This window comes from Ostrinia furnacalis, unplaced genomic scaffold, assembly GCF_004193835.3.
Source record: "Ostrinia furnacalis isolate ACB-3 unplaced genomic scaffold, ASM419383v2 OfSCF0100, whole genome shotgun sequence".
NCBI classification, from domain to species: Eukaryota; Metazoa; Arthropoda; class Insecta; order Lepidoptera; family Crambidae; genus Ostrinia; species Ostrinia furnacalis.
Genome location: NW_021130339.1, coordinates 99,665 through 124,852, shown reverse-complemented (window position 1 = coordinate 124,852; position 25,188 = coordinate 99,665). Strand labels below are relative to the sequence as shown.

The 25,188-nt window shown below is 36.5% G+C and overlaps 1 protein-coding gene across 1 annotated transcript; it reads right to left on the bottom strand.

Annotated features, from left to right (window-relative positions):
* Window positions 1-1,746: 1,746 nt before the first annotated feature.
* LOC114352112 (uncharacterized) lies at window positions 1,747-3,425 on the bottom strand. The gene is made up of 3 exons (XM_028303581.1): window positions 3,279-3,425; window positions 2,649-2,798; window positions 1,747-1,896 (listed from the first exon to the last, which is right to left on the bottom strand). The coding sequence occupies exons 1-3, from the start codon at window positions 3,423-3,425 to the stop codon at window positions 1,747-1,749; spliced, it is 447 nt and encodes a 148-aa protein (XP_028159382.1).
* Window positions 3,426-25,188: the final 21,763 nt, after the last annotated feature.

Below are 25,188 nucleotides of genomic sequence, written 5' to 3'. Positions count from 1 at the left end.
GATTCAGCTAGATAGGTCCAATTTCGGATGGAGGTCAATCGTCAAATCCAACTCGGCTGGGTAGCGTTCGGGAAACTACGCAACATCTTTTCGTCGAAAATACCTCAGTGCCTGAAGACGAAAGTCTACAACCTGTGATGACTTATGGCTCGGAAACGTGGCCTCTCACTATAGGCCTTATACAGAAGCTCAAAGTTGCACAGCGTGCTATGGACAGGGCTATGCTCGGTGTTTCTTTACGAGATCGAATCAGAAATGAGGAGATCCGTAAATGAACTAAAGTCGACGGATTAGCAAGCAGAAGTGGCAGTGGGCAGGGCACATAGTAGGCACGCAGAACTGACGGCCGATGGGGCAGCAAGGTTCTGGAATGGAGGCCGCGTACCGGAAAACGCAGCGTGAGACGTCCACCCACAAGGTGGACCGACGACCTGATAAAGGTAGGTAGCAGGAAGGCGCTGGATGGAGGCCGCTACCAACCGTGCGATGTGGAAATCATTGGGGGAAGCCTATGTTCAGCAGTGGACGTACTGTGGCTGAAATGATGAAGATGATGATGACAGTATTTTGAACATTCAATTACCTAGATACAGATTTAATCTGAAAAATAATGTATCATTATAAAAATCTCAAAATGTATGGCAATTTCACGTACGACTGTTTTATTATACCTTTATTAGTTATATTTTATTCACTATCACAATTGAATCAAGCAAGTTTTGCCATGACTGCTTACACTTTGCAATTTCAACCATAAAGTTAAAACCTTAAAATACGTCATTATAATCCCATGACCTGACGTCCTGAAAATATGCACAGTCCCTTAAGGCTCCTTGCCCACGGCAACATTTATAGTGATGCTGTGAGTGATGCTAACGCGCTATTAACGCGCCACAGCATCGCGACTGTTTCGATTCAACCGTAACGAATGACATCGGGGAGAGAATGGAGGGAGGGCGGTCTAACAACTGTAGGGATCACAGGTAATTTTGTGCCGTTACTAAATCGCGTTTGCATCACGACAGAAGCGCGAGAGCATCACGTTTGCATCACGACTGAATCGTGTTTATGTGTGGGCGAGGGCACACAGCTAGCGATCGCATTGCGACTGTATCGATGCGAACGCGCGACAGAATCGTTACTGCATCGCTGCAAAAAGTCGCCGTGGGCAAGGAGCTTAAAATTGCATAATTGTTACATTAAATACGAACGCTCTTAGAAAAGACTAGAGTCACTATGAGAAAACATAAAAAATCAGTAAAAATATAAATAAAGCAGCTCATAAAAAGTAATTAAACTTTGTGTTTTGTACATTTGTGAATGGTAAGCCTTGACACGTGCGTATCATTGAAAAGACGAGGAAAGTCATTTTACCTTATAAGGAAATTAATGAAATAAACGATGTAACTCAGATCTGTTTGATACGAAAACATGAGAGAAATTACTACATTGAACCCAATTTATGACTATTTAAAATGGAGAATAAATAAAACCAAAATTAGTAGGTTAAACAGTACATATCTATTATTATACTGAGAAATAAAAATATACTTTTTTTTAATTGTAATACGGGTTTCTTCGGAAACCTATCTCAGGCTCCAGTCTCTCACACACAATGTAGCATAATTAAGGATTAATTAATTAATTAAATATAAATATTGTGTAACATCTTAAATGTAAATATCAATGTAATTGATGTATGTGTGTGAGAGATAAATAAAAAAAAATATTTATTTAAAGTAATTTTTAATTTTTCAAAAAACGCATATACAGACTTCCTTTTGCAATAACTGTTTTGTTAAAAATAAATATTCCATCTCCTCTCGCTTTCTCGAATGGCCAGATGTAATGAAAGTTATCAAATGGCATTGACATATTTGACAGGACGTAACGTTTCTGTAACATAATGAAAATGTAAGTATACTAAAGCTTGGTCCGAGAGCACGTAGAATTCTGTCCAATAACCCCTAGCAAACACTCACTGCGGGCGCCCGTCGCACAGTCGCGACAGCAATATAATTACGCGCGAGCGATAAGGATGGGTAGCTTGGGGTCATTGGACAAAATTCTACGTGCTCACGGACCAGGCTTTACTCGTACTTACTAGCAAAAGTATCACCTCTTTGTGTTTTGTTCCAAGCGATCTTTAGAACTGAATGATTATGTATGTATGATATCAATTTAAAATATAATTTGTTATCTTTAAATTGGTACCAGTCATTTATTTTTTACGATTGCTCGAAACAAATAGGATGATTCCATACTTTTGCTCGCAACAAATAGGGTGATTCCATACTTTTGCTCGCGAGTTTATATTTTAGGCACAAAATTTTAAGAGTTTATGACAAACAAAACTAAAACTTCCCGCAGTTGACAATATTATTTATTTTACGGTATTATTTATTTTATTGAATACTTCAGTAACTATTTAACATAATGTTTTTTATATTTTCTGTAAAAAATCTGTTAAGCTCTATCGATTTCATTCGCTCCCTTTGATGTACAGGATTGTTTGTTATGGCGATCAATTTAGTAAGCGGGCAGTACCAGGATGCAAGCAGCTCTGGTCTGGTCGTTGTGGAAATTTTTGGGAGGCCTTGGTCCAGCTGTAGACGTCATTTTTCTGAAATGAACGAACTTCTGCTTACCGGTGTAAGAGGGCACTTGGTAAGTCCAGCATTGTTTAAAGCCTTTCCAATGAGCTTATCTTTTATCAACTGACAGAACTTCTCAAAATGAAGCTCCACGAACGTGGGTCTATATTCATTGTGAAGGAACTCGTATAGATAAATGTGAAACTGTAAGATAAATGTTGATATATTTATTAAAAAACACATTTTATAGAAATTAGATACAACAAAATGGATAAATATTGGAAGAAGCACAAACGTCTCTATCAACATTATTTTATTACTATTTATGACAGGCACCACTCCTAGTATTTTCCAAACTTATATTAAAGAGTATCCATAATTTTGACGCAAAAACAAACAAAAATCAAAAAGTTAGGTGGATGTAAACAGGCGACATGACCCTAAGTGACTTTATAAATATAAATAATTATTTATTTCAATTACATTGGGATCATAGTTTAGGTTAGTTTACATTCAAATTTAAATTAAATAGGTAAACCAGTAAAATATATTATCCAACATTACAATTTAAATATTACAATAATTTAAATAATGTCATGGTTGTTTTAAATGATTCGTGTACTGACAGTCAACGATCAGAGAATAGACTCAGGATATGACGTAACGACTACAATATATTATTACCGAGATATTATCACTCCAAGCATATTTGAGAGTTCCCTCTAAATTGACTAAATAGCCACTTTTCCTGCCGTTACGCCTCACGTTAAATATTACATCCTCGATATACTTCTCATCGTAGAATTCAAGACTTGCTCTTTCTGGAATCATGCGCGTGCACTGAAAAAAATGCTCTATTATAGATCGCTTAAGAGTAGGCGCACACCGTTGATTTTTAGTTGGCCGATAGTTGTGCCCGATTTTAATTTGAATGAAGAATCGGCCAAATCGAATCGGCGTAGTGTGCGCACTCCCATACATGCCCATACTGATCAACTGCCCGACTAAACTATCGGCCAACGAAAAATCAACGGTGTGCGCCTACTCTAACTGGTCATTGCCTGAGGTATGGAAGCGACAGTTTGAGGGGTGACATTGACATATCATGACGTGACAGAGCACACAAATCTGAAAGAAGTCTCGCTGACGTTTGACATCATAAAAACACCCTCCCTTATCGCTCCTATACTGACACAGTTACGCGTTAGACTTAAAATAACCCATCTCCCACTTGGTGAACTGTCAATCTGGTAAAGGCCATCCATAGGAAGCACCTGGATGCTGTCAGCGTATGGGAGGCCGTATACAGGGTGTCCCAAAAAGTAGTGTCAAGCCGAAGCCTAGAAGTAGAGCATCACTAGGGCTACCCGAATCACCGCGACTTTTGATAGTTTTCGAGTTATGATTTTTTTACAACATACAGGATTTTTAACTTTTTAGTTAACATTCGTATTATGGATGTAAATAGTACTTATAAATCAGCTAGAAGGCATAGTATTCATCTAATAATAATAATAAAAACCCAACCCGCCTGCCAAGCGTGGGGATTATGGCAAAACCCTCCACCATAGTGGAGGAGGCTCATAGTCCAGCAGTGGACTGTAAAGGGCTGTTGATGATGATGATGAATAATAAAAAAATCAGGCATTTACCTTATCTATTCGCGCCACAGTGACCAAAAAAGTGCCTAAGCACAGAAATTTAAAACAATAAACTCGAAATCTATCAAAAATCGCGGAACATACATGGGGGTGATTCGGCCAACCCTAGTGATGCTCTACCTCGGGGCTTTAGTTTAACATCACTTTTTAGGACAGCCTGTATATTAAAGTTATTACAAAAAGGAGATTTTTATGATTTCCTTATTATGCATAATAATTACTAGTATTAGTTCTCCGAGTATTCATAATATTTCATTATTTCTATATGAATTTCAAATTTAATTTAGTAGTTTATAAAATCATAATAATAAAATGTGTACTCACATAGCATATTATCATCAAATAAAATACGAAACACACCAGCAACCTCAATGCAGCAGTCATGGTAACATTTGCTTGTTTCGATTGTAATACGAGTAAGTAAATAAAATGTGTAGATAAAATATGTTATAATGATAAACTTGAGTATGATTGCCATCATTTTTGAGATTTTATATGATAAAACATTTTTCAGATTACCCTTTAACTGGTATAGAGAAAAATATTTTTCATTAGTTTTGTAACTTATGTTTTCTCAATAAGGTTCAAAATATAGTGGCAACAATTCTGCCACTACCAGGTAAAGGTTTAAATCGGATGTTCCTAATACTGTAATGGTACCTACTTAATAGCGATTTGTATAGTGATTGACTATCTTCTGCATGCGGTTTTGGTCTTGGCGATTTTATAAAATGGTTAGTTAAAAAAAAACCATGAAAGCAAATAAATAATTAGTTATACTAATATTATAAGTAATATTTATGTAGGTATATATTTTGTATTAATATATATTATAATATTTTATGTATTATATTAGTATAAGTTTTTTTGTATTTGTAGGTACTATTTTGCACCGCCTACTTAAATTCTCTGTTTTGTCTAATTTTCTGGTTAGCTGGAAGAGAATGCCACATGGCATTAAGCTCGCCTGGCTTCAAATTCGTGTTACATTACACTTTACACCCGTCTGGACCCGGCTTTACTGTTTGTGTGTTTGTGCTCTACCTATATTATCTAGGAATCGAATTATGTTGTAGCTATTTGACTACACTTTCTCAATTTTGATTAATAAGCCTCAATAATAATAATTTGTATAACATTTTCTGGATAAATGTGTAAGAGAAACAAACTAGGCTAGTATCGCCTGAAAGTGTATATTCAGTTGAAGGAGATACTAACACTAAAGTGTTCTAGGGTTTTTTCTTTTTCTGGACAAATCTCATATAAAGGCTTCCATTTCCAATCGCCACACCAAGTCTGTCAGCTTTGTCTCCACGTGACGGTGCAAACTCTTCGTGCTCTCTCATACGACCATGCGTAGGGGAAGTCTTCGAGAGGTATCGATATGTTTGCTAAAACATAAAAACCCTGGGATCAGATCTATACTTATAATAAATCTGTAGAGAGGTCAATTCTGTACATGAAATATATTTTCAAAATAACTATTCAGGGGGTGATTAGTGATCGATACTGATGCCAAAAATGCAATCAGTAAATTTTTTGTCTGTCTGTCTGTCTGTCTGTCTGTCTGTCTGTATGTTCCTTATAGAAACAAAAACTACTTGACGGATTTTAACGAAACTTGGTACAATTATTCTTCATACTCCTGGGCAGGTTATAGGATACTTAGGAATTCCCACGGGAACGGGCATTAGCGGGAAAATCCTTTTGTATGAAAAATCTAAACCGCTTAATTTAGACGCTTGAAATTTGGCATGTAGGTACCTTATTAAACTTAGAGCTTAGTTACAACAAGGAATTCCCGAAATTCTCACGGAAACGGGAACAAGAGGGAAAATCCTTTTGTATGAAAAATCTAAGCCACTTAAGATAGACGCTTGAAATTTGGCATGCAGGTACCTTAGTAAACTTAAAGCTTAGTTACAACAGGATATTGCGAAATTCCAACGGGAACGGGAGTTAGCAGGATAAAACATTAGTATGAAAAAATCTAAACCGCGTAAGATAGATGAAGGGGGTAAAACGGGTTCCACGCGTACGAAGTCGCGGGCGGCCGCTAGTAATAAATAATTTATCATTGATGGCACATTAAATACTTCAGACGACGAGCTTAATGAAGTAAATGGCATTCTCAGCCCTAATTCAGCAGAAAATAAATTCGTGTCGCTCAAAATCATCATTGACACGATGGGCTAGCATGAACAACACTTTGCCAGGAGGACTGGTATCAAATGTGCAAACAGCACAATATGTAGACCTCAAAGTTACCTTTCAAAATGATTAGTTAAATACCTCTTACTAGGTGGACTGACAATCTGGTGAAGGCCGCGGGAATTGGTCAAGCACCGACCTGGATGCGGGCAGTCACATGCGCTGTACCGGTCGTTATGGAAATTTTGCCAGAGATATTTAATTGTCATTTAGCTGAAACGACTAAATAAACGACAAATAATACTTACTGGTGGTGAAGGGGCAAGGGCATATGTAAAACAATATTGAGCACTAAAAGTGTCACAGTCGAATAAATAATTATTCAAATCGATCAAACGAACATGACTCCTGTAAGTAACTAAGACATTTATTTTATTTATTTATCTAAAAATTTTCTTACAAAGATACCACAATAAATATATGAGTTTGTAATAGAAAACACGATGAACATTAACATATTTATAGCGGTAGACATTATTGTTGGATCAAACTGGACTGAATAAAATGCAATTTGAATCGTTTAAAATTAATTTAAACGTTGAACTATTACAGCGATGCGTTAAATAAGTATAGCAATTAGTTCTACATTGTTATATCCTTTGACAAAGATCTATAAATAAAATTAGATTTAATTGGTACCAAATTATATCACAACTAGCTTTCCGCCTGCGGCTTCACCCGCGTGGAATTTTATATGTCACAGAAAAACTTTATCGCGCGCGTCCCTGTTTCAAAAACCGGGACAAAAACTATCCTATGTTCTTTCCCGGGATTCAAACTATCTCTATGCCAAATTTCATCAAAATCGGTTCAGTGGTTTAGGCGTGAAAGCTAGACAGACAGAGTTACTTTCGCGTTTATAATATTAGTATAGAAGTAATATGTAGATTCATAAACGGGAAGTCGGCAATAAAACGATTCCAATTACGGCAACTCTTGCGCATTAAAATGGTTTTATTTTATTTTAGTATTGTTGTATGGTAGAAAGCATGTGTACCTAAACGTTGTGTCTTGTGTAGTTGCAATAGGCACTATATTGCAACAGAACTTGCAAAATAGATTTTGATTACTGTATAATCTATCTTCTATATAAATAAAAATGAATTGATGTTCGTTAGTCTGATTAAAACTCGAGAACGGCTGGGCCGATTGAGCTGATTTTGGTTTTAAAATGTTTGTCGTAGTCCAGGGTAGGTCTAAACGGTGAGAAAATACCTACGCGCGATATTGTTTTTCTGAGACAGACAAAATTCCACGCGGGCGAAGCAGCGGGCGGAAAGCTAGTATGGAATAAATGTGCACTATGCAATCGATGCTGAACATGCTCTTTGTTAAAAATATTTGTGAAGATCTTTCCACCCAAGGGAGTACCTAGTGCTCCAGTAAATCGCCTTTATGGTAGCAACGACCATCAGGTTCCTGGTAAGATTCTTGTTAGATTATGTTTATAATTAATTAATTACCGGAAAACGCAGCGTCGTACGTCCACCTACAAGGTGGACCGACGACATCGATATCACGACACCACTTTTTTTTTAATTGACAGGAGGCAAACGAGCAGACGGATCACCAGATCTGATGGTAAGTGATTACCGTCGCCCATAGACACCCTCAGACCCAGGGGCATTACAGGTGCGTTGCCGGCCTTTAAGGTGAAGATACGCTCTCCTCTTGAAAGCTTGCAGGTCGTATCCGTCCGGAAACACCGCAGACGACAGTCCATTCCACAGTTTGGTTGTACGGGGCAGGAAGTTTCTAGAGAAACGTACTGTTGTGGACTGCCAACCATCTAAGTGATGGGGGTGGAAGTGCTGTCGGGTAGATCGGTGGCGAAAAGTGGCGGCAGGAATAAGTCCGGATAATTCTTCGGAGCACTCCTCGTGATACATGCGATAGAAGATGCACAGTGAGGATACATCTCTACGCAGCGCCAAGGGGTCAAGCCGGTCAAGTGAACATGTTCTTTGAATTGGAAATATGGATGTCCTGTTTAATGGACGACAACCTGATTATGTTTAATTTATCTGTATAAGTTTCTACAATGGTTAAGATATTGTAGGCTTTCAATCAACCTGAAGTACGTTAATCTATACATATTATTATAATAAATCTAAAATATTTTCATACATTTCAGGGGGTCGAGTACACTTCTGGGAATGGGTTCTAATCTCCGAGTTGAGAGAGACGGTGTACAGCGCCCCAAGCAGTTAAGTAAGACCTTGTCCAGGAGGGCGAATTCGTCGAAACATACGCGCGTTCGCGAGTTACTCAGTCAGTACAGTCAATGCATTGCGTTCACAAGACACGCGCGAGTTGTAAATTCGCGCGTAAATCGCGTCATATATACGCTCGTGTTCGCGCGAAGACATTCGCGGCGAATTAGCCCTCCTGGACAAGGCCAAGGTAGGTACTAGGTACTCTCTAACGATTATGTTTGACGTAAACTCATGGTAAAGTACTCTATCAACATACAATTACGATGTTGCATATTACTCGTATACCTACTCTCAAAAATATGCTTACTTGTTCTTTCATACTTCCAAATAATTCAGTTTTCCGGAAAACTCCTAAGAATCAATGCAGTGCAAAAACGGTCATAAAAACCGATCACGAAATAAATCCGGATGAGTTATCGCAAATTTGTTGCGTCACCGGATAAGATCGGGGCATTATGTTATAAAATAAGGATGCTGATATTTTCGTAATTTATACTGAAGTTTAAAAATATCCAATATTTTGGTAAAATATTTAGCTACTTGTAGGGTTAGGACCTCAGATCATAGAAGGGAATAGATGTGAAACGGGGGCGTGGCGCGTGTCTCCGCGATATGCCCAGAAACGAACATTGGCCGCGTAGCTAGGTTAGTCGCGATTCAGTCGTACTAAGGCCCAGTTTTTTGATTCGTAGTTAAAATAACCAATAGTCAAATTTGACAGATGTCAAGTGACAAGTGGTTAAAGGACATTGTCAGAAACCGCCTTAGATTCCTGGGCACAGCAGTAAAGTATCAAAATTAATCTCTTACTTTTTGAATACTTAAATATTAATTAGATTGTGACGGACACTTGAGGATTAGAAAATGAAATAATAAAAGTATTTTATATGTATTCCATAATACTATGACGACATCCGGACATTTTAGGGCGTGGCCTGCTCCATATCCTATGAAGTTCCATAATAAAATTTGTGTCGATAAAATCTATGTAAAATCGGCACAAGGCAATGCCGAACTTCATTGTTAGGAATCCATGTAATAGTGATGTTGACTGCGGTCATCATAGACAATAAGATACCGATCTTGTAAATAAAATAAATCGTCCAAATTGCTACAGTATGACTAGATTTTAATTAAAAGTTAAAAATATATTGCACGATACTACAAGAAGCTATCTAATGTGTCCAACTGGTCGAAGGTCATGAATAAAATAAAAAGAATTGTGATCATAACACTGATATAGACAATGACAACAATATGGGATCATCTTTAATATATCTGTTACAGTTTCAAAATTCGATGAAAAATCCAATGCCGCTTAAAGTGAGAGAAATGTCTAAAGTTCTAATAGAATTGAAAGTTTTATTCGCTCAAAATGCTTATAACAATAATTGGTAATACATTTCAAATATTAAGTACCTTTATAATGTATCGATAGAACCAAAATGATATCCTCTCAGCTTGGAAAGGGAAAACCCAGGATTGGGGGAGCGCTCCAGGCAATTTTTAGAACATTTCATAGGTGGTAGTAAATAATATTTATTTTATTATTAAAATTGAATATTTTGATATTGATAAAATTGAATATATCTTTCGATTCAAATACCGAATATTTTTCAATCGATAATAATTATCGAGAATTGTTAATAATATTCAATTAAAAGTTGTTCAATCCCTAGTCATGCATAGACTAAGACGGTAACCATGGAGATAGTTAGTTTGGTAAGTCACGTGTTAAATGTCAAGAGTGAAAAGTAAACATAGGATTCATGTTATTTATTTACGTGCAAAATGTAAGTAAGTAAATCATAAAAGTGGAACGCCGAGCTATTTCCAAAACCCGTCCAATATTATAATACAATTTGGCTGCGACAACTACAATACAGAACATCTCCCAAATCGATGTGTATAAAATAATATAATACAATACTAGTAAGTAAGAGGTTATGATAACAATTTTGCTATCAATAAGTTTATAGAATTGGTCCGCCAGGAATAATTGTTCTTACATAAAGATTTGTGTCATTTAGAACCTAGAAAGTATTATTTCGGCACTGTTGATCTAACGGCGAACAATGTATGGAGAACGAACATTGTCCTTTCAGAAAAAAATGTTTTTCGAACAATGGTTAGCTTGACTTTTAGTACATTTTTTAACTATTAGTTAACATTTTGTTAATATTTAACCATTAGTAGCAAAATTTTACAATTTGTTATTTTAACTATGAATCAAAAAACTGGGCCTAAGGAAATGTTCTCCGATATTTTGGATAATGCGTCGTTACGTGCAATAAAACAAGTGAAACGAAGAACTACAGGAACAATGGAGTCATTTACTACATGTAAGTATTGCAAATCCATTGGTATTTTGTTTATAAATAAAAAAAACTAAACATTTTTACGAACGAATTCAGTGCCGTAACAGTTACTGCATTATCGAAATCAGTGGTGATAAAAATTCTAACACACTTGTACATTGATGATTTAGATAGCAACCACTTTATGTCATGCTCAACTACTGTGCAATGTATTTAATTTGTTCCGATATCCACTGTCGTGTGAAAATACACAGTACGGCCGCATGTGCCGGTCGTAACATAGTGCCGTGCTCGTGTTCTAATGCGGTTTCCTATTATCGATAAATAGAAGTAAATTATAATTTTCTATTTTGTAATCTTAAATAAATAAATGATGTGTTACTTGCGATTATAAGATTTTACAAAAAAAATAATAACAGTAGAAGTAATTAGTAACTGTCAACTATGTAATTACTATAAGAGCTAGTTGTAAGGCATTATTTTTGATAAACATATGCGGTAGGTACGCAGATTGCCATATTAAAAAGTAAATGCGTGATAGTAGTTAATACTAACGTATAATAATAAAAAGGTTTTCATACATAAGCATTTTGTGAAACCAGTTTCGAGCCTTGCGATTTAAAGTATCGATATCTTGTCGACTCCATTTTATCTTTGTTCTCTCACTAGCGTTTTCAAAGTGTGCGTCACGTCACGCGGCCATTGATTGGCCATAAGGGACGCCTTCTGGCCAATCACACCACTTTTAAGCCGGTTGCACATGTTGTCGTAGACTCTCAGTCGCTTTGTTTTTACACAGTTGAATGTGTGTGTGGGAGCTGTGGTGGGGGAAATGTGGGGACACTGGTTCTCGTTGTAGTTACGCGCGACTTCATATCTATTCTCTTTCTATAATCTGAGGCCGTGCCGCTTTTTTGCTCGACTTGATGGGGGCACTGCCGTGCCCCCAGATTTCCGTAGGAACAAGCCCTTATAGAGTGAAAATGTGATAGATAGGTATGTGGTATAAATATGTAAATTATTATGGTAAAATTGTATTTACGGGTAAACTATAAAAGTTTCATAACAAAAATATTAGGTATAACATCCTAAGGAAAACCTTCCTTTACTATTATAAAATAATATTCTGTCTGGAATTTGAGGCATTCCTCTCTTTTTTCTGTATTCAAATTCCGTGTGTACAAAAATAGCATACACGCTGCCGAACCGATTGAACAGTATCCAAAGTACTTATCCGAAAACGATTAAGTGTCCGTATCCGTTAACGGCCAGCTCTAAACCCTGAAAGAAGTTGCGAAGATCACTTAAACTTGAGTCTCACTTATCGATGCCCTTATCTTAGTGGGCCACATCAATAGATTCCCTTTACGGCTATTACCACTCCTGAATTGGAGGGAGTTGATAACTTGCTTAACTCATTCGTGGTGTCAGACAAATTATAGAAGGGATAACTAATTTTGGAACAGAAAGGCAGTTTTGCCTATATTATTACGACATAAGCTGCTGTGCCCTTAGCAAGAATGACTCTCGTTATCATAATAGCAATTTTTTTATAATCATATCCCGTCTAAAACCATAGCGGCAGTGTTTTGTTTTTCATACAAATAAATCGATTACTATCGAACGAAATTGATATTTTGTTTGCTTCAGGTACTAGTCTCTAATCTGTAATCGCTTTTGATGTTTAGTGTAGGTATAGCTAAATAAATACTTAGTCTAGGATGATACGGTCTACATTAATTTAGACATTTTTGTGGCTAAATTGCACCTATTTTATCTATGGCAGAATAATAAGTCTTTTACAATCACTGAGTCATAGATCATTTATTTCGCTTTGTCTCTTATGACGTCGTACGCGTAGGATCCCGTTTTACCCCCTTAGGGGTTTAAATTTGCAAAATTCCGTCTTAGTGAGCACCTACTTTCTAAAAGGCACCCCCCATGCAAAAGAGACTGCTAGCACTTATAGTTTCTGATATTTCGTGATGAGTGAATGAGTGAGTCACTGACCTTTCGCTTTTATAGATATAGATAGATCTACAAGTTGTTCATAACACGGAAGCAGTTACTTCAAAGACCATAATTCCATTACTGAGTGAACTACAATTTGATTTCCATCTAACTGTATCCCATTACTGTCCGAATGGTTTCACTTCGGCTCAGGTAGGGCCCTAAACACGGAACAATGCGGGCTAAAACTGATTCAATCGGTCCATGAGATACGAACGGCCATTGATCAAGCCGTTTGTCATAGCAAGGCCGTCACTTACAGTGCCCGACCCGACCGGTCAGGTCGGTAAGCCAGGTCCGTGGATCCACGCGTGAAAATCCGCGCAGTCGATCGGATCTGGTAGGGCGATCTCAATTCGACCATCTGTCTATTCCCTCAAAAAGTCGCGACTGCGGCCCGGCTTTTGAAATGATTGACATTAAAAAATCTACGCTCAAGAATTGAGTCAAGTCTGTACTTAGTTCAAATACTGAAATTCAGCCAAGTTGGAATTAAATATAGAGCACATTTAGGTACATACGGTATACGTAGATCGTAACGCATTCAAGAATGCTATCTGTTCCGTCAGCAGAAATTAAAATAGGATTAGTACCTGTGCGTCTACTACACACAGAAACGTCTTCTATGTAATTTTCTTAACTTTCTCACCTTAATTTTATATCTTGAAAACCATGAATAGTTGTATCTTAAATCGGATTGTAGCCGAGTGTAAAGAGGATTGTGATTCGATTCAACATTCGATCTGAGTCACATTTACGATCGGAAGACGAATCGGGTGTTGTGAGTAGGATGCCTTTATTAAGATCACTTAATTAGGGACTGAACTGACATAATTTATATCAAGAAGTCCTCAAGTTTAATAGGCAATATTCGATAACGTGAAATTGATTCCCAGAATGGAGTCGCATAAGTTTTGAATGGAATCATGGGAAATCGATTATTTCAATTCAAAGGACATTCGACGAATTTCTGTAGCGCCGAGCAGGTACCTACTGTAAATTAGGGGACTAAATTGGCCAACATTATAGGGCAATGCTTAGTTCCGAATAAATAAATAAACAAATTGAAACGGGTTGAAAAAGTATGTTTTTTGTTTTGTTCTTCTGATTAATTTCGTTGCGGGTCCGATGACAGTTCAACTTTCCTCCGGGACAAACTTGACCTTCACTGGTTGGGTTTTTATTGGCGGTCAAGCTGTAGATACTGGCTACACAGGAGTTGCAGCGGTGGGAAGGAGAAGACGGAATAGTCCCGTATATTATGCTCATGCTTTGTCCTCGAGATTAGAAATAAGAACTACCTATGTAGTATCACGTACGGTGATGCCATTTTTAAATTAATTAATTATTACATAAAATATTATTATTTTACTGAATCTACATCTATATATATATAAAAGAAAGTCGTGTTAGTTCCTCCACTTATAACTCAAGAACGGCTGAACCGATTTAGCTGAAAATTGTCAGGGAGGTAGTTTAGAGCCAGGAGAAGGACATAGGATACTTTTTATCCCGTTCGAAATTAAAAAAAAGTTGCTTATTTTTTGCCATTAAGGCGGAACAAAGTTCGCCGGGTCAGCTAGTATTATAATAAATCTAGATTTATAACACTAATGTAAGTGGTTTCTGAAATTAAATTGTGTGTGCATAATTTACGTTTCTAAACATTATAAGCATATTCATTCAGTTTTTTAATTTTATTTAAATTACTTGGAATTGATGCAACGTTATAATGCCTAAAAACTACTGGAGCAATCTGAAATTTTGCTCCCAACACTTTTTCGTGTATAGTCAGGATCTACAGCTTAAATCTCAATGAAACTAAACTCGTGAAGGTTGAGGATGCCCATGGGATAGACCGTCTTGCAACCCACAACGTTATAGGACACGAAACGTGTTGTTAAGTATCCATTCATGACGTCTATATTTATCCCATGAGTATCCATGGCTAAAAGCGCCCTTTGCAATGAAATAAAAATACCTAAATTTGTAGAAAAGCATAGATTGTAAATACAAATCCAGCGTTTTGGCCTTCGTCGTGATATAAAATTTAGGCTTAGTGTGACCCCCTATTGCAATGGGCATCGCAAAAGCGACAGGGAGGCACTGCTCATTACACATGTTTTTCTTTGTCTTTTCTTGTACCTATGTACACACGACAGCACATCAGGTTACCCATTTTTGTTGCAAACTCGCCCCTATTGCAACTGCACAAGAACCCACAGTGGTTACGTTGACGTGCCGTCGTCCGTACATTCTGTTATGTTTTAAAACACCTACTTATTTGTTTTTGTATTATCTTCCAAAGTAAAATTTCTTTCTTTCAAGAAAAACATTTCAATCTAAAAAAAGATTTCGATGAAAACAAAAGCAAAGGCGTTCCAATAAACCGCCAACCACTTTAATTGTACCCCGAACTTCGCCAAGGGTTCACGCCTGCTTTTTGAGGGTACTTTGGTACCCAGAGCAACGGTCAATTGACTTTGAAACTAGAATCCGATCGCTCTCCCGAACTCTTGAGATTGGAGGAGAGCATACGCCGAGCTGCCTAAGGAAGTTTTTAGGGATCGAACTTAGAAAGGTATTGTTTTAGACGTGGAAGGGTTAACAAACATTTGGTCAGTATGTTTGAAAGGTCAGAAGTGGTTTTTGAAAATACTTATTGCGGTGCATATTACCATACCTTGTGAGTTTAAAATTGTCTTGCCGTTGCCTTCAAACTTTTTGTTTGAAAATTTATGTAGAAAATTATTATTGAGATTTCAAAGCTGGCGTACATTACGCTAAACATCGTGGGGTTTTATGTAGGTAGTTGTAATTGGGTTGAGTTTGCAATAAAAATGTAAAGTCAGATGTGTTGTCGTCTGTACAAAAGGTAAATCAACTATAAAATCAAGTAATCACCAATATTTACTACGCTTGGCCTCAGAATACATGGAATTGTTCATTTGTCCACTCTTCCTCTAGGTTACTTTAGGCAAAAGGCCTTTTGGCCGATATCCTGGCACTAAAGGCTTTACTTAACACACCAGCCGCCACGTTAGTCACACACAATGAATTTATTGTCGCCCTCTAACGCTCAAAGGCGAGCTGTTCTCTGTTCACAGAACGTATTTTCTTTGACTTTAACTGCAGCATAAAACTAGCCAGCTTTTGCTTAAGAAATGATATTTTATCTCCAGAAATGTATTATTATACTTAGGACCGGTTTCCACCCAGGCAGAGAGGGAGAAGAGAGGTGTTTTATAAAAACCATGATTGGTCTGATGAGAAATTATATAATCTGATCTGATGATCTCAATATTTCCACAGCTCTACTCCACTCCGCTTCGGTGAAAATGGATCGAGCGGAGAAGAGCGGAGAAGTGTCGGGCGCAATTATTTTTTCTATAGAATAGGGATGTTTCCTGGGTAAAAATGCAAGAGTTTTAATAAGTCCGTCAGTTAGCTTATCAAAACTACTCGACACGTATTTTTCACCTTTTAAAACTAATGAAAATGTAAAGAGATAAAGCGTGCCAAAGTTCTAAAGTAAAGGCCCGTGACGTCAGTGACTGCGTAAAAGTGCAGCACTTTGTGACGTCGCTCGGAACTTCAATGCACTATAACTTTGTAATTATTTGTTTGATTGACAATTCAAAATATACGTGTCCAATATTTTTTTAAATTCAAATTGACGGCAATTTTTTAATGGCAACCAAACCTCTCTGGGAGGTTTATTTCTGCCAATGTCGAGTGAAAAATAATTGACATAGTTATCAATAGAACGTGGGTGTTTCAGTTCTATTGATTTTTCATCAATTCCGTGGAGTTAAGTATGCCCGCAAGCAGGTCACCGGATCCAAAGCGGGTTGTTTACGACAACCCACTCGACACTCGATGCGCGCTCAAATTCGAAGTTTTTCAATGTTTTTTTATAATTTATCACTTCACTGCACTTTAGAACACAAAATAACACCAAATTTGTACACTAAAGTCCATTAAATAATAAATTGAAACCTATTTGAAACTAGCCTATTTGACAGCGGCGGCGGCGCGGCGCGGTGTGATGAGGTTTTTCATAGATAACAATAGACTGATAGCTGACAGCTCACACATCTCTCCTCTTCTCACTTCTCCGCTCCGCTTTGATGGGAATAGCCTGCCAGCTTCGCCGCACATCTCACCTCTCCGATCCGCTCCGCTTGGTGGAAACCGGGCCTTAGTCCAAGCCGTAAGGTAACCCAATTACCGGTTCCCACGCGACCAGGCGGCAATAAATTAAAGCGATTGCACAAAAACCGTTCATATTTCTTGCGGGATTAAGACGACAGTATTTTTCCTGGTTCCTAATAGATAAAAGAAGGCATTAGCACTTTTCACATCCACATTCGGACCTTTAGTAATTATGGACTCTATTTCCTTAGTCCCGATAAACCTATTTTTTTCGGACGAAATAAAATTAATGTTCGATTCATCACATGGACTTAATTGATTTTATAATGATAGTTACATGATCTTAGATGTGAATGTAATTTAAATCCTGTAGTATAATGAAAAGTAAAATAACCAAGCTTCGTTATAAAATTCAATTAACAGATTACTTACTACTAAAGCGACAATAGCCCAATGGTGTTGGTGTCGTACTTGCCGAAACGAGATCCGAGAAACGCGGGTTTGTACCCCGCGCTGCACTATTGTGGTGATCCCACTTGTAACACAAGCATAATTTTTGCTTTAGGTGGACCGACGATCTGGTAAAGGTCGCGGGAAGAGCCTGGATGCGGGCAGCGTAGGACTGTTCATTGTGGAAAACCTTGGAGGAGGCCTTTGTCCAGCAGTGGACGGCATTTGGCTGAAACGAACGAACGAAGTACTCGTATGTACGACAACTACATCAGTTTATTATAAGCGCAAAATAAAACTATGACATTCCTAAAAGGGGCCTCATAAAATATAGTAACACTTACCTGAATAAATAAATTTTACGCTAACCAATTCTCAAAAAGATAGTCACCATTGTCGTGCTCCCAAGAAACTTAAAGTAAAAAGTATTTGTAGCACCAACTTGGAGAAGTAAACTCGATGCAAAGTTTGCCAGGTGCAGATATATTGAGGAATGTGCAAGTTGCCCAGAAGATTCCTTTAGATATTTATTTTGTAAGCAAGGTAAGCTTCAGAGCTAGCAGCTGAATAGAAAATACGAAAGACTAATTAATTTTAATTCTTAGAATTGAAACGTAGAGTTGAGCAATCACTAAGGCGTAAATACAATTTTAAATATTTGATTATTAAACCTTATTTTAGGCTTTAATTAGATAAAGTAGGTACTAATATTCATCGAATCATGTCATTTCAATTTCATGTTAATTTATATTTATAAAAATAATTATTTATAAATCTTTTATAAATCTCTATTTTCATTTCGTTGGACAATATGATTTTCTAATTATGGCAACTTATTTTTACAAAAAAAATATACGTAATATTTCCATTAACATATTACATTTACACGTCTTTAATTATTGATTAGTTATTGACATTTGATTCATGTGGAATTTGATTTTGGTATAACAAAGTTCATTGTGGAAAACCTTGGAGAAGGCCTTTGTCCAGCAGTGGACGTCATTCGGCTGAAACGAACGAACGAACGAACCAAAGTTAAACCAAAAATAAGCTTTAATGCGTAAGCCTGTATGATCTGATATTACTAAGTTTTCTAGTGTATTAAAGAACGTGATGCCTTCGAGCCTTCCATTTTGTAAATTACCTTCTCAACATCACTTAAATAAACAGGGTGTGAGTTATGAAAGCGAATGGTATCAATAAAACTTTCCTGCTGATATCGTGAGCGTGCAAGCCGAAATGAAGGTATAGTCCGCTCCGTTATAACTTAGCGATTGAGTACTTGACATTACAGTCAATAAAATTGACAGCTGTCATACGCAGTATGTATCTGTAGATCGGTGTGCTTACCGTGAGTTTACATTGGTCGTACCTACTCACTAGCGACTGCATAATTAATTTCATGAATGAATGTACATGGCTACTTTTGAGAACTAAAATCAAGCGTTTTTTACGCACTTACTTGCAGCCCCTTTTGGGTAAACTCATGGTAAAGCTACTGTAAGTATAGCAATTCTGAGTTTTGACATTCTGCGAACGTTTACTAACATTTATTGATTTCAAAAGTGTTGAGTTTATTGAATTGGCAGAACTTACCGAGCTGCGTGCGTAGATCCCGCAGTAGTATTTTGACTGCAAACAAAAGAGCAAAACAATAAATTAATCTTTTACCCTATTATACTCTTATATCCTTAGTAAAATATATTTTTTCATTATTCTATATCCAATAACAGTTTTTCAACTAAATGTATCAACGGGCATTTATTTCTGCAAACGACTGTACCAACTTTTTCAAAGGAGCAGTAAAATTAAGATGTCTAAAGACATTTCCATTGAAATCGCGAGATAAAGGCAAGAGTTAGGAATCGCGATTCTGAGAGAGATCAAATACATTAATTCCGAAATTTCTTCGTTTGTAGCATGAAAGAGTCCATTTAGTTATTAGAAAGTATAAGCGTGTTTAAAACTTAATATCGTAAAGTGTAAAGTATCATTTAGTTTTCCTTTAATCTTTTACTTCAGAAAATGAAGCTATAGGAATTAAGTACCGTCGAAGTAAGTACGAGTACCTATAATAATAAGAAAATATAGGCTCTGCTATTAAATAAGTTTCCCTTTATCGTTTTTTGGGTCGTAGACAGCAAATGTTCATGATTTGTAAATAAAATGAGAAAAATAATGGTAATTAAATAAGGTTAGTACGGGTCATGGTGCATGCCAATTCAGCAGTAGATGGCGTCAGGATGAAACAAACGAACATTAATAAGATATTTATTAAATTTAAGATTTTATGTGATATGTATTGAATGACGTAACTTCAAAGGCTGTCTTCTTCATTGAATCTGTTCAAATTTTCGTTTGCATTCTCCACAACCATTGCAAACCCTTTGAGAATTTCCTTTGACAGATCTGTAAAAAATATTCCCCGAAAATGATGACGATATAATTCTCTAACTAAATTTCCTTGAAGGCCGGCTGACACTTCATTTTCTGTCAATTTGTGTGCCCATTCTTTATGGGCCCGTTCTAATCTTATTCATTGCCGGTTCCGTACGGATATTTTGCATGGGACGGGGATATTTGCCTCAGGGAAATGGGAGAGTGGGAAGCCATTTTTTATTTTCAGACACCGTTGGGAGATGGCCTTTTGGTTGATCTTGTAGCCTGGAGCTTATGGGTATGGTCTCGTTGATTAATTTTCAATATTGTTTTCTTTAACAATAATTTCTAAATATTATTACTTAGTCCCATCAACCCGTGGCAAGCTGAATAAATTATGCATATTATGAGTGGATTCACCATTATTTATAGTCCAGTGGCACGACGGGGTTCGAACCCACGTTCCTCGGATCTAACGCGACAATGGCACCATTGGGCTAAAGTATTTCTATTACTTAGGTAATCTAGTTAACTAAAACTAACCTTTTGTCAGACAGAAAGTACCAAGAACAGGAGAAAGTAGAAAGCAACTGCACTCATTTGATGAGTGCTACTGACAACGCCACTCTTGTGGCGGAGTTTTGTGCTGACACTGTGTAAGTTTGTTGTCGACACGAAAAGTACTCGTAGTAGGAAAAAGTAATCTTGTTTGATTTTTAGACATAAAGAAGAACGGTCATCTGTGACCCAGGCCCGACAGAAACGAGACATACCTCAGTTTTTTTGTCATGTCTTAATTAGTTAAATATATTTTTTATATTCGAAATCTATGTATAACACCAAATTATTACCCTTTGTTTTTGTTCAGGCGTCATACAAAAACTAATACAAAATGCCTATTTATCACCAAAATTGGTAAATGTATGTACCTAAATAGCTGCTATGGAATGTATCTAGGTGACCTGGAGATACAGCCGGATTATACAGGGTGGAAACGAGAAGTTACAAAATCTAAAAATTCAATGTTACCAGCTTCCATAATCTGTAACCTATTATTGTTACCATTTGAAAGAGCTCGTGAAGCACTTTCAGAATCAGTAACTAGTTTTTCGATATCTTGTATAGTTTAGAAATAATCGAGTGAGATCACTTATCGTTCCATATGTATAACCACCCTGTATAATCCGGTTGTATCTCCAGGTCACCTAGATATATTCCATAGCAGCTGTAATAGACATTTAGGTACATACATTTACCAATTTTGGTGATAAATAGGCATTTTGTATTAGTTTTTGTATAACGCCTGAACAAAAACAAAGGGTAATATTTTGGTGTTATACATAGATTTCGAATATAAAAAATATATAATTTAACTAATTAAGACATAACAAAAAAACTGAGGTATGTCTCGTTTCTGTCGGGTCTGGGTTTTTTTTGTATGGGGCGTGACCGTTCTTCTTTGAGGCTGAAATAAACCCCATCGTACAATAAAGCAGTCAATTTCACGCTTTAGATAATACGACCAAAAAAAAAGTAGCTGAAAATATTTCCAAAATGTATTTGTTACACAATTCGATTGAGATTTGATATTCAAAAGCTTCAAACACTTTTCACTTTCAGACACCTAATAATTTACGCCTGTTATCTGGTACTTGAGTTGTTACGATCTAGTTGTTAACGACGGCAATTCTCAGAATCCTAAGTTACTTGTCTTAAAAGCGATTTTCATTTGGCAAATTACTTTTATCTGAACGATAAAATAGTCGTTTTATGAATCATTTACCATAAGAAAACCTGTTATTACATTAAATGTAATAAACTTAAAAAATGCTGTCTGAGGATTGAAATATAAGCCTCTCAGGTATGATTCTATTATAGTGAAATACTTAGATTAAATCTAATTCTATTCCTAACCTAACCTAATTTTAATCCAATAAGATGGACTATTATTTATGATTTTGAGCACAACATACCTCATGCATACCTAAAACGAATATAATTTAAGTAGGTACATACTAAAAGATAGATATTTATTACACATAATATGGTATTTAAATATAAACAACACTTTAAACGTGTAAACCCTTCACATATACAAATAAACATTCCCAAATCAACTATTTGTACATGTGCTCGTCACACAAAAGCCCCTTAGTGTATTCAAACCCGCGACCGCGAGCCATCGAGTGCAAACCACTAAACAGGGTGTCGTCAAATTTCTATACAAATATCCGAATATTTCCTGCACAAGCGTAAAACACGTTTGAGTTAAGCTTTGTACTCACTAGTGGTAAATGACACGAGTCATGATATGAAATGTTAGGAAAATAATACCTTTCCCTACCGCTACTTCTAGATAACATTAACTGGCGTTAGAAGTGGCTGAAGAAATTAAGTCATGTCTATGTACACAATACACTTTTTTCACAAAGATGCAATTGATAAAATTAAAGAGGCCGGAATAAGCGTAACCACAGTATCTCTAGTATTTTTAAAGATGAGGCTCGCTTTTTGTGTCTAATGTGTTCTAATTCTTATAAAACACAACATGATGTTTTCAAAAATATGTCACGCATGATTTCGACTAACATACCTAGCGACACGCGTCATGTGCTCCTGGTGTACACTAAGCTTTACACACGGATATTTTAGCTGAATTTTGACTAACCGAAAAATGTATTGAAAGCGTGTACGAACTTTATTTCAAAGCCCAAAGCTCAAAACTGAAGCTCACATTCATCGAGGAGCTTTGTGGAAGAGAGCAATTCAAAATGACCCCAAAAAAACTAGCAAGTCGCCTTTGGCATCACATGCTTTGTTTGTTAGCCGCTTTTATTTTACCAGAAGAGAAGAGAAGAGAGTTAATAACAGAACCAGTGAAAACCCAGCTTATACAGGGTGACTGGAACTGAACCCGCCATAGCTAATACGCGTATAGAGGAGTTCATTTGCTAATTATTGAACCTTACTTTCTATGACTAAAGTTTTATAGTTTAGGAGATATGTCAATTTTTATACTTTTTTCAGATTTTTCCGAAATTTGACCTAAAAAGTGCTTCAATTTTTTTTCTCGCGTGATTTCAACAGTTTTTTTTATTTGATATTAATATCGAATATGTCTTTATTCAAATAAAATAAATTTCTGATCCAGATAATGATTGAATAGCTAGTTACGAGCCGCCAAAGTTCAACAAAAGTACAAACCACGATAAAAAATTCTACTTCAAATTCGATTGAAACAAAAATTAATGGTGATAATGGATTGCCAATAATCTTAAAAATATCTCCAGCTTCTCTTCTTTCCAATGATATATCACACGTTGTAATTGGATATTGAAATTTATCAAAAATTCAAAGTTTATGGAAGAAAATGGAGTAATAATACAAAAATTATCCATACAAAGTTGATTTTGAATTTTTTTATTTTTTTTTCTTTATAATGTGATTATTATTTTTAAATTCGTTTAAAAAAAAACACGAAAATAGTTATGAAAAGGAGTATAGCAGAAAATATGAGTTGTTTGAAGAAACTTTGTATGGATAATTTTCGTAAATTACTCCATTTTCTTCCATAAACTTTGAATTTTTAATAAATTTCAATATCTAATTACTACGTGTGACATGTCATTGGAAAGAAGAGAAGGTAGAGATATTTTTAAGATTATTGGCAATCCATTATCACCATTAGTTTTTTTTTAAATCGAAATCGAATTTGAATTTTTTATCGTGGTTTGTACTTTTGTTGAACTTTGGCGGCTCGTAACTAGTTATTGAATCATTATCTAGATCTGAAATTAATTTATTTGACTAAAGGTTTATTCGATATTAGTATCAAATAAAAAAATCGGTTAAAATCATGCGAGAAAAAAAATTTAAGCAGTTTTTACGTCAAATTTCGGGAAAATCTGAAACAAGTATAAAAATTGTCATATCTCCTAAACTATAAAACTTTAGTCATAGAAAGTAAGGTTCAATAATTAGCAAATGAACTCCTCTATACGCGTATTAGCTATGGCGGGTTCAGTTCCAGTCACCCTGTATATAAATAAATTGAAATTATGAACGCATCAATCTTATGAAATCCTTCAAAAGCTTTGAAGAAAAACCACAGCGTTACCAGACTGACGTACGCAGAACTGACGGCCGATGGGGCAGCAAGGTTCTGGAGTGGAGGCCACGTACTGGAAAACGCAACTTGGGACTTCCACCCACAAGGTGGACCGACGAAATCACAAAGGTAGCAGGAAGGCGCTGGACGCAGGCCGCTACCAACCAGGCAACATGGAAAAAATTGGGGGTTCAGCAGTGGACGTCCTATGGCTGAGATGGTGGCGGTTACCGGTGTCACAAACCACTTAAAGGCAGTGTTTTTCAATATTCTGTCAGCTGTGTTTTACGCCGAAAAATAAGATCCAATACCACACAGTGAAAGAATTCTTGAAACGGAGCGTAAATTAAAAAGTTTGCATGTCAGCATCAATGCCTTTTCTCATTTCCGGCGATTGTCAACGTAATGGTTTACTTTTACCACGAATGTTCTTTGTCCATGATTTTTAGGTACGAAATTCAAAATACGAGTGATTCGTTACAGGATTCTCAGAATTACCTTTAAAAAGGATGAATTGTTTTTGTAAAACAATAATGGCGAAGAACCGTATGTGATTTGTAATTCGAATATTTCTATACATTTCCAAAATTGTTTAGTGCACCCAGAGGATAGCATTAACCTGTGTTGACAATAATACATATTACGCCCGTATCCACAATCGATGCTTGCTTAAGTGAAGCAGCAAATCGAACGCACAGCGTTGAATAGAGCTCTGGTTCAGTGATTGGTTCGTTTGTCACCCTGTGCGTCCACGCGCACTGTGAGACCTCATAGTAATGTTTATGAATACTAGCGATAGACTCATAGACTATCCTATATTTTAAATGGATATAGGTAGGTAGGTAGCTTACAAACATACTTGTCTGACAATATAATTTAAAGCGGGCGAAGGCGCGGGTAAAGTCTAATGTTTCCAGTTACATAAAGACACAATGTGCTACGAAATAAAAAAGAAGAAATCCATAACCACCAAACACATTTTCATGATGAAAGATATAATGGAACTGGCCAACTGGAGCAGTGGACTTACCCGACCTTCGATGCAGTCGCCTGCCGTAGGGTACCAGCACTCCTGGTCAACACCCT